Below are 11,148 nucleotides of genomic sequence, written 5' to 3'. Positions count from 1 at the left end.
TTTTTGGTTTCGCTAAAAAGGTTGTTTTTAACTGGCCTAAAAGGAGCTGTTATTGTTTTCGGGCACATGAAATGGAGGGCTTTTTTTTTTATTATTTTCCACTCTTGTAGCAACCAACCAGGAGCAAAGCACCCGCGCCGTGAAGCGGGGAGCGAGCGGCCCGCCTCCGCCGGGCTGAGCTGCTCGGGCTCCCCACCCGCCCAACGTTCGCTCCCCGGGCGGTACCGCACCGGCCCCCGGGCCAAGATGGCGCCTCGCCCCCTCCTCACCGGGAGACACGTAACGTGTGGCCAACCCCGCCCCCGCCCCGCCCGCGGCGTTCGCGCCAAAGCGCCCCGTGACGCGGCCGTGTGTAGCACCGCCCCCGCCCTCCGTGTTTTCAAACCGAGTGGGCGGGCGTGATTGGCTGGCGTGCGCGCCACGTGACTAACGGTCGCGGGAAAGCCGCGGAGTCCGAACAGCGCGAGGCGATCCGTGCCTGCGGGCAGCGCCGTGCGGATCCGTCGCCGCCGCACCCAGGGGCGTAGCGGGGCAGCGCAGCCACAGCGGGCGCGGTGGGGCCGGGCTCGGCCGTCAGCGGGGCTCACAGCGAGCCGTCATGAGCTTTCTGAGCTTGCAGCAGGCGGCGGCGGCGCCGCCGCGGCGGGTCTCGGCCCGGCGGGCGGCCGCCCCGATCCGGCAGAAGCTGCTGTTCCTGAGCGGCAACAGCGACTGCGAGGAGGAGGAGGAGGACGAGGAGGAGGAAGGCGGCAGCAGCGGCAACAGCACCGGCGAGGACTCGGCCTTCCAGGAGGCGGACTCGCCGCTCTCGGCGGCTCGCACCCCGGCGCGGGGCGACCCGCCCCTGCTAGAGGAGGAGGAGGAGGAGGAGATGGAGCCAGCGGCGGCGCCGCTGCCGGACGAAGGGGACTCGTGGGAGGAGGAGGGGTTCGGCTCCTCTCCGGTGAAGTCGCCCGGAGCCTATTTCATGGCCGGCTCGCCCTCACCGCCGCCCCCCCACAAGGGCCGCCGCTACTGCGGGAGCTCCCCGCCACACCCGGCAGCTAGCGGTTACCGGGTGCGGAGCGAGGAGCCCAGCTCGCCGCTGCCCGACTACCCTGGCACCCCGCCTCACAAGACCTTCCGCAAGCTGCGCCTCTTCGACACGCCGCACACCCCCAAGGTGAGGCACCCGTCCCGGCGCCGGAGCGCTCCGCCGCTTCCCGGGGTCCCCTGACCGGCCTGCCCGGGGTGAGGGCGGGGTGTGGGGGGTGTGGGGGTGCTGGGGCTGGTCAGGGCGGCCGGCCGGCCCGCCCCCGGCGGGCTGGGGGGGACGGCGGGAGGCACCGCGCCGCGCCCGGCGGTTAAAACGTGGGGGGGATGGTGAGAGGGGCGACGGGGCCGCCGCCCGCAACGGCAAGTTGGCGTCTGCCCCGGGACCTGCCCACAGGCCGTCCGTTACAGTTATGTAACCCGCTGCCCGGCCGGCCGCTCGCGCCGGTGGGCCCGGCGGGGCGGGGGTGGGGGGGTGGGGGGGGAAGGGGCGGGCGCGGCGTTAAAGGACGGGGAGGAGGAGGCGGCGCCTCCCGACGCGGCTCCCTCAGGCCGGGATGGGCGCCTCTCGCTGCGGCCCCGGACGCCGCGGCGAACGGGGAGGCGACACTAGTACCGTCCGATTCCCCCCCCTCCCCCCCGCCACACCCCCAATCGTGACTGGGGGCGTGGAACAATATATCTACAAATAAATACATAAGTATCCCGCTTTGTCAATATTCTGTGGAAAATATTTTTTAAAAAGATGAAAGTAGAATATCAAAATAAATATTTTAGTGTCGTGTGAGCGTTTGTCCCTTTATAACCAGAAGGTTAAGGCTGGAACTGGAGTTGGCCCCTGCGTGTCTGTCAGTAAGTCGGCGTGTCGTGTTTGCGCGCTGCTGCTGGTGCACCCTCCGCCTGCCCGAGCGTGGGGTCTGCGCCCTCCTGCACTCAGTGCAAAAGGCTGTTGGAGTAGCCGATGCTGTTCAACTGATGGATTTGAAAGCTTAGAGGGATAGGTAGCTCTTAAGTCAGTCAATAACAGACTTTTGGAAAGCGTTTCAACTTTTGAACTCGATGCTTATGTAAAACATCGTATAGTGAATGTAAATCTATTGATAATAGGCTTGCTTTCTTCATTACTTTTCATATAGCCCTTTAGAAGTAATCCAGGGATAATCCCCGGGGATAATCTCCCTGGGGTCTATAGACTATAGATTGAAAACAACTGACTTAAGGTGTGAGGAAGGCAACCTTGTTAATTGGTTTTCTACAGCTTCCATCTCAAGTGAGGTTTTGCTGGTAGAAATCAATGGAACGTGTTTGGAAATAGTAAAATCGGTGACAATCTTGTACCAAGTCAGAAGCAGACGCTTCAGAAATGCAAGAGTCTTGTGGACTGTGACACTGAAAGCAAGGTCTTAACACTGGCTCAGTGAGATTCTTTAATTAGGTGCCCAAATTCCACATGGGTTATCTTGGAGAGGTTATCCTTGAAATTTGGAAGAATCAGTTAGTTAAGGTATCCAGTGGAAGTACTGAAATGTGTATTGAGTCACACAGCAACTTAAAGGTCTTCATCTAGTCTGGATTTGGGGGGTGTGGTTGAGGTTCCCATGTATTGGCCTTTGTCCCTATGGTGGTTTAGGCTTTAGGTATGTCAATTCTTTATTTTGTAAGGTAGGAAAAGGCAATGCTCCTGCTAGTGATCCAGTAAGACAGGGGTTGTCATCCTCACCAGGATGTAGAAGACACAGATACAAACTTCCCTACATAACTGGGAGAGGTTTCTTCGCGTGTCTGGAAAATGCTTGATCTGACAAATGGCTATCCAAAAGATTTGGTTTGGATATTGAACTGACAGTGCAACAGTGCTGTCAAGTCTGGAGCAATTCTTTGTAGGCTCATGAAGAGGCATCTGTGCATCAGTACTAAATCTTTTATTTACTTATTTTTTTAGCTTGCCACCTAAATTTGCAGTCATCAAAGATCATTTCTTATATCTGATTTAACTTTCATATGTTGTATGTGAAAATCATGATGATATAGCCCAGGATGGTCCATGAGTTTCATCCATGTTTATTTCACAGACAAAGAATTGTCCAAGAAGTTTAGGTGATGATATGATTAAAGACAGAAAAACACTGGTCTCATAATCTTTCCTGTCTTCTAAAAATTATTTTAACAATCAGTGTTTCCTTGTACTCCACACAAAGAGTGTTAAAAGTCTAACAGTTTCTTTGGAATTCTTTTTGGGTGGAAATACGGGTACTTAAACAATTCCTGCTAACTTTGATTAGGCAATAATGTAACGATGGCTTTCAAGCATGACCTGACTGTGTCTAAAGCGATGTTGAGGCTATAAATGTGGTTTGTTTTGTTTTGTTTTGTTTTTTATATAGAGTTTGCTTTCTAAAGCACAAGGAATAGGCTCCAGCTCAGTCAAACTTCGAGGGGGCTCTCTATTTATGAATGTTGGGAGATCAGAGAAGCAAGAAGAAGATATTAGACAAACACCTCATGTGAACATTAATCCCTTCACTCCTGATTCCATGTTCCTTCACAACTCTGAAGGAAGATGTCGTAGGAGGAAGAGAATGCACTGGAATGAGTGAGTAACTTGTATCTTCCTTTGTTAAGCTTATCTTTAGAACTACTTTTAGCTGCAAAAGTTCTGTTACAAATTGCTTCTTTGAAAGTATTTTTTTCTTGCAAATTTGTTAGTGATGTTTAATATTACTTTCAAAGAATCTGCTTTATTATGAAATAACCATTTAGTATTAGATCTTTTGATCAGTATACAGAGAGGATAGACTAGGCTATGTCCTACCTGACTGAACGAGCTATGTGCAGGCTTTTCTTGCGGAGGGAAAAACACATTAAATACTAGTATGAAACATGAAGAAAGAAATGACAAAGATATTAGCATGGTGCCTTTATTTTATGAGTTTGTGCTTAGAAATGTAGCGTTCTATTAGTTAAACTAAACTTAGGTAGAATGGAAGGATTGGGTCTCAGAAAAATCAACAGCTGCTAGACTTCAGCTTTAAGTTTACCTCAGCCATATTACTTCTGAAAAATAACTGGTGTGAATTTCAGCTCTTGCGGAGAGGACATGGAAGCAAGTGATGGAGAGGCTGAAGATGAAACTATCAGACCTGCAAAGGTAATTAATCTTTAGAACTTGATAGTAAGTTTGGCAGTTTGTGTATCTGCAGATCTAAGAAGTTTCCTTTCTAATCTTTGTAGAGAATAACAATAACAGAAAGTAATATGAAGTCACGGTATGCAACTGAATTTCATGAGTTGGAGAAGATTGGATCTGGTGAATTTGGTTCTGTGTTTAAATGTGTGAAGAGGCTTGATGGCTGTATTTATGCAATAAAACGATCCAAGAAACCTTTAGCTGGCTCAGTGGATGAGTGAGTATTTACTGCTATTGAAAGTTAAAAGTCACCTCTTGGTGCTTTTTCCTCCCATGTTTCTTTGTATCAGTGTCTAGAGAAGGCATTTAAGAGAAAAGTCTAAATATACGTGAATTAAATGTAAAACACATACAATTTTGAAGTCACTTTACTTATGTATTTTTTTTATGAATACTGTGCAATACTAGGGAGGAAAGGCTACTTACTTAGCCTTTCCCCTAGCAGACGTTGATCCCTATATTCTGTATGGAAACAGGTTGTTCTCATCTGGAAAGTAAGAATAATGCTTACTTGCATTTATGGCAGGAGGGACTATATGAATAAACTGTGCAATAATCATCCTTTGAGATGTGAAAGGAAAGCAGTATTCCCAGCTGGGTCCTCATCCTTGTCAACTTGAGTGACATGCAGATTAGTTAAGTCAGTTTTGTGGTATTTTTTTTTGCATTTATGAACAAGCCTGCAATTTGTTACTTTTCCCCCCACCGTTTTAATAGTTATAATATAAAACTCCACATGTTTGAGTTGCTCAAATTTGCATACCAGACTTAAACATGAGAAGTTAGGAATGTTGAGTTCAGTCATGCTCCTGGCTTATTTTTTTCCTAAAACTTCAGTGATCCTTCTCAAAGCTTGCTGCTGGTTGGAAAGTATGGAGTGGAAGTGACAGCTCCTTCAAGAATTACCTGCAACAAATCCTGTTTTTTGATGTTCCATAAACTTAGTCTTTTAATACAAAGTAAATTATTTTAGCTGTTTGGATATAACTACAAATCCACCTTAAGGTGCCACAGAACTGAATACGCGGATTTTAATTAGAAACCTGAGCTGGCAGAGGGGCATGATGCTATTACAAGTGTTTCTATCAAGCTGAAATTGGACTAATTTCACCTCATAATATTCTTGCGTGCTGTTATTTTTTTCTGACTGTAACAGGCAAAATGCTTTAAGAGAGGTTTATGCACATGCAGTTCTGGGACAGCATTCTCACGTAGTAAGATACTACTCTGCATGGGCAGAAGATGATCATATGCTTATACAGAATGAATATTGCAATGGTAAGTAAAGTTTATCGCTTGTTCTGAACTTGTTTTCTCTACAAATCTCTAGGACTAGTTAGGAATTGATTGCCCTACTCATAGCTCATACCATCATTGTCTCAAATGTCTGATGTTCCTTTCTGTGGCAAAAGGCATATTAGATACATGAAACAAAAACTATACAGAAATGCAGACAAAGTCTTAAGTCTTCAAGAATATTGGAAGTACAGTGAGATGTTTGTGAGCAGCAAAGCTGTTCTTTCTTTTGTACAATCGTACAAGCTGGAATAGAGAAAATTACTGGAGTTTCCTTTAAAAAGGGAGGTGGACCTGATTTCTGAAGCTTTTTTTATTATATTACGTGGCTATAAAGAGGGGATACAGCATTAGATTTTATAATTCCTGTGTGTCATCAGCAAGTTCTTGGCGATATATTCACTGTGAATTCTGGAAGCCAGTTGTCATTACTTTGTCAACTGTTTGATGTAAAAAAAAAAAAAAAAAAAACCTAGTTGTTTTCTTTAACGTTTTAGGTGGCAGTTTAGCAGATGCCATAAGTGAAAATTACAGGAATATGCGTTATTTTACTGAACCAGAACTGAAGGACCTGCTACTTCAGGTGGCTCGAGGCTTAAAGTACATTCATTCAATGTCACTGGTACACATGGATATCAAACCTAGTAAGTTTGTAAACTGCTTTACTTTGTATTGACAACTTCCTTGGTTAATTTAATCTGCTGTAGAAAAATGAGCAGTTAGCCACACCTTACTAACTGTAAATTCTTCACTGAAGTTCTAAATAGCAGTACAAAGATGTCAGTTATAAAATTGGCTGGCAAACTTAAACTGTTGAGTTTATCTTGGGTCCTTTTTGTGTAATTGAGTCTACTTGCATAACACTTGGCTCCCAGCCCAGCAGAGGGGCCAGAGTGAGTAAGTTATAGTTTCTTCGATCTAGGAACTGGGTATGTATACAGTGAAAACTACTGTGTGGCTAAAGAAAATTGTAGTGAAACTAGATGAAGTAGAAATTGGATGGATACTGGATTTTTTTTTAACAGTTCTGCTCTTTTTTCAGGTAATATTTTCATATCTAGGACATCAGTCCCGACTACAACTTCAGAAGAAGGTGATGATGATGACTGGTCGTCTGATAGAGTCATATTTAAAATTGGTGAGAAGCAGCACACTTGTCCTCAAAAGAATTGCATTGTCTATTTGTTTTCTGAACAAGACAAAAAAACGCTTTCTTTTCATCTTGCAGGTGACCTTGGTCATGTAACTCGAGTATCTAGTCCACAAGTGGAGGAAGGTGATAGCCGTTTTCTTGCAAATGAAGTCCTACAAGAGGTAACTGTTCTGTTTGTGGAAAACAGTGATGTTAGATCTGTATGCTGTTTTATTTAGAGTAATGAGTTGCTGTCTACTGCCTCCTTCCTGGAGGAGAAACTTCTTGAATGGTATCACCTTGAACACTGGTAGTACTTAAAAGGGGAATATAATATTGTGGGTGTTTTCTGTGCTGAATAGTTTAGCTGTCTTTTAGATTTCTTTTTACACTGGGTGGTATGTGTAGTAAATTTATTTTTCTTTATTTTTCAAGAACTACACTCATTTGCCAAAAGCAGATATTTTTGCTCTTGCTCTGACTGTTGTCTGTGCTGCTGGCGCTGAACCACTTCCAAGTAATGGGGACCAATGGCATGAAATTCGACAAGGAAAAATACCTAGAATACCGCAAGTGCTTTCTCAAGAATTACTAGACTTACTGAAAGTAAGAACTCTTGTACCAGTGGCTCACTGATTAGTGTAATTTACTGTGTTACTGGCCTAAACTAGAATGCCTTACTATTTTTTTTTTTTCTAAGGTTATGATTAATCCTGATCCAGAGAAAAGGCCTTCAGCTGTGGCACTAGTCAAACATTCAGTGCTTCTTTCTGCTGCAAAAAAGAGTGCAGAGCAGCTCCGCATAGAACTGAATGCTGAAAAATTCAAAAACTCGCTCTTGCAAAAGTAAGTAGTTCCTTGGGGTCCTTAAATATAATTTAATTTCTAATGGGTTTTCGTATGATGGTAGAGTAATGATAAAATAGGACCGTCCTTATTTCTGCATGAAGTCTGCAAATCTGTATGCACATACAGGCCTGAGAGTATAAGTGGGTCATGTAACTTTAAAAGGAGCTTTCTCCATAGAAGGAACTTCTTGAACACTCTAAGGGAATCTCAACTACACTATTAGTATTCAAGGCATACAAATATTAGCTTTTAAAAAATGTTTCAAGCATAACACATACTTTTGTGACGTGTATAGTCTAACTTACATCTATATTATTTGAGCCTGTGTTTTCCTAGGTCGTCGGTACATTGAAACATGTTGGAAAACATGACTTAAATGAGCTGGTTTGAACTTAAATTAAATGTCACATCAGGAATAGTTTTGGACTAATTTGACTTGTACACAGCAGTGTTATTAGGTTACCAGAGAATCGCCACTTGCTCAAACACTCAACTCTGAATTAAAGCTTTGAAGAAGAGATTCCTGTTGGGAAAGTCTTTAGGATTTCTGCTTAAATTTCAAAGAAAGAGTTAGTAAGTTAAGAAGCAATCATCTGGATCTTTCACTGCAGTTAGCTTTGCACATATAATGCATAACAGGCAGGCTTTTATAAGGAATATAGAACACCAATTACCTTCTGACTTGCTTATTTTGAATTAAGATGTTAACTTTGTGTTTGGATTCTCTCCATTGCTATCTGCTTACCTTGCCATTGCTACAGTCTGAATGTAGCCAGACTTGCCATTTTAGATGGTTATCTTTATAATCTTCCTATGAATTACACTGGCTGCAGAAATAATTTGACAGTTTGTGCAGGTTATTCAAGGACAGACTTGCTGAGGTAACTTGCTTGTGTAAAGACAACATGGTTTTGTATCACATGAAAGGGGAAGTTGGCAAAGCTAATATTTTGTGAAGACTACTTCTGGCCTGGCAATAAGTAGGGTACATCCTTATAAAATAACTGTAAATCCAAGAATGATTGAAAAAGAATGTTTATCCACAGTAACTTTTAACGTTGTGGGGGATAGCGTTCCATAAAATAATTCAGGTAGGTTTTTTTGGTTTATTTTGTTTTTTTAACACTCCTGCATTTGACCCATTTAAGATACCACTTAAGTATGTAAGTTATCATCAGTGAAAGGAATCCTTGTAAAGAAACTCAGCTTTTCTATTGTGTCATCTTCTTCAGAGGAAGAATGAATTCAAGATTAGACTTCTAGGGAAAAATGGAAGTATATCATAAAACTTAATTTCCTGGTAATGGTGTGGTGGGTGGGTGTGTATACATTTGTGTGAATTTGTGACTGATATTCAATCTTTAGGGAAGATGACTACAAATAGATTGCAATCTATTGCAGTGAACTGACACCGTGATAATGTGGGGAGGATTAGATGGAGCACGGGTGTTAATGAGTGATATTTTTGATTACAAGTAAGAATGGGAGTATCTTATTAAACTAAAACATGTAACTTGAAACTAAATACACCTACACCAATATGCAGCAAGCTTGTAAAATTTGATCTTGCTTTGGAGTCCAGATGTGAAGCGAGATTACAAATGCTAGTTCTTAGGGTCGAGAATATTCTTTGAGTTATAGTTTGGGATAGGAGAAGGAAAAGAATATGGGGGAATCCTTACGCTTAGCCAATATGTCAGCATTTAAGGAAGGGAGAAAAGGTGTGTGTGGGGAAACCCTTGACAAAGATAACTTTGCTCTTTAGTCAGACCATTTCATAGTTTTATCCTGAGTTTTATTTAACTTTGGCCTCAAACTGAGTATTGGTAATTCTCTGAAACAGAATAGTTGACAGAATGTTGCATGGGGACAGTGGCCTGTGCTGCCTTCAGTGACTCAGCCTTGCAGTTTGGGGCTCAAATTTTTATGTTGGGTAAAAAGGATTTAGGTGGTGATAAGCTTTTGATGTGTGTATGCAAAAGGAAAAGGATGCTTCCCGAGTTGTCTGTTGCCACTTACATTCATCTCCGTTCATCTAAGCGTGTCTGTCTGAATCTTCCACAGAAGTTGGGTTGTGGCTGAAAGCTTCATTTGGGCAAACCTCAGTAATTATCTCTTCAGTGATTTATCGTACACTGTGTACTAGAAAGTAAAGAGCATCCTACCATGTTGTGGTAATGGAAGTGTTGAGCTGCTTATAAAAGGCTGGATTTAAAAATCTGACTGAGTTGTATGAATTTCTCATTTACTTTTCTTGTTCAAAAGAAATAACACCTAGGCAAGTAAGGAACATCCCACTTCTGTCCTCTGGGTTGTAAACAGGTGGATGCAAATGATAATGGTCTTAGTATGACCTAAATTGATGGCAAGCCTTAAGTTCTGAACTGCTGCGATTAATTTGAAATGCTCTTGCTGCGATATGCTTGTAGTCCTTACTGATGTCATTGCACAGGTGTGAATCTCTCAATGTCTTGCAGGGAGCTGAAGAAGGCACAGCTGGCAAAAGCCGCAGCTGAGGAGCGAGCGCTGTTCACTGACAGAATGACAACTAGATCTACGACACAAAATAGACCATCTCGACTCATTGGAAAGAAAATGAACCGCTCAGTTAGTCTTACTATATACTAACTATGAGGTCTAAAAGAACTACTGAGGATGGCTATAGCATCTCTGCTGGATTGAAGCCTAAGGAATTGAAGGAAGCATTCGATTCCTGGTTTCTTGTCCTGTCTTTGATCAGTGTCGTTAGTTTTACAGGAATTGCTTCTGGGTTTTTACTTGTACAATATGGCTGACTAGCTGTATTAACCATTTGAGTTAATGGACTTGGTTACTATCTTGTCTATAGAGGATCCTGGATGTTAATCAATAAGCCTTTCGGTTACACTGTTAGATGTTACATCGTCCCAGGGTTGACCACTATAGTGGTGTGCTGCTTTGTAGTGTTACGGCATTGTAATAAGAAGTAATATCCCTAATGATCTTTGAGAGGGAGGGAAGGGGCCTTGCTTTGATAGTTACTGATTTTTATTTTTTTTTTTTGGAGCAGAGGGGAATAAATTTTGAAAGACAGGCTTTAAGGCCACCTACACTCAATGTACCTGATGTCAGGTAGACTTTTATTGTGAATTTTATTTGTATATTCAACTGGGAGCACTTTGTAGGCATTGCATAAACCACAGCTTAGAAAACTGTGGAATTAAGTGCCATGTGGAACTGCTGCTATTTTTAGTTTGTTGTCCTCGCTGTAAAACTGTAGCATTAAAACAATCATTATTGTGTTAATAGGCTTCTTGTTAAAACAATTACGTGAAACAAATCTAAGCTGCATTTTAGTGAAGGCAGCATTTTTCTCTTAAAGCTAGTGCATTGTGAAATAATGCACCAATTTAATATTTGGACTCTGTATTAGTGTAGTGCAATTGTTAATGTCTTGGCTATTCATGTCTTGTAATTTTTTCTAATAAGGTTCTCTAAATGTTGATATTTTCTTCAGTTGTTCACTCTTGAGGCTATTGTATATTTTTTATGTTGGAGTACTTGTAAATAATTGTTTAGTGTAACTGTTCAGGTTGTTTTTCATTGTTTGTGTACATAAGTTTGATTATGCTTATAGTATACTATATTGAAACTGCAGTCTGAGATGCCAACA

General features: G+C 42.7%; 1 protein-coding gene across 1 annotated transcript; it reads left to right on the top strand.

Moving 5' to 3' along the window:
- Positions 1–598: 598 nt before the first annotated feature.
- On the top strand, positions 599–10,237 carry WEE1 (WEE1 G2 checkpoint kinase; the record flags this gene model as incomplete). Its single annotated transcript, XM_082485864.1, has 11 exons — positions 599–1,162; positions 3,417–3,625; positions 4,114–4,180; positions 4,264–4,436; positions 5,376–5,497; positions 6,013–6,159; positions 6,558–6,653; positions 6,744–6,829; positions 7,083–7,253; positions 7,348–7,493; positions 9,974–10,237. The coding sequence occupies 11 exons, from the start codon at positions 599–601 to the stop codon at positions 10,122–10,124; spliced, it is 1,932 nt and encodes a 643-aa protein (XP_082341990.1). The 3' UTR covers positions 10,125–10,237.
- Positions 10,238–11,148: the final 911 nt, after the last annotated feature.

The sequence above is a fragment of the Vanellus vanellus genome (genome assembly GCF_965231255.1).
Source record: "Vanellus vanellus genome assembly, chromosome: 6".
Taxonomy (NCBI): domain Eukaryota; kingdom Metazoa; phylum Chordata; class Aves; order Charadriiformes; family Charadriidae; genus Vanellus; species Vanellus vanellus.
This window is presented reverse-complemented; position numbering and strand designations above follow the sequence as displayed.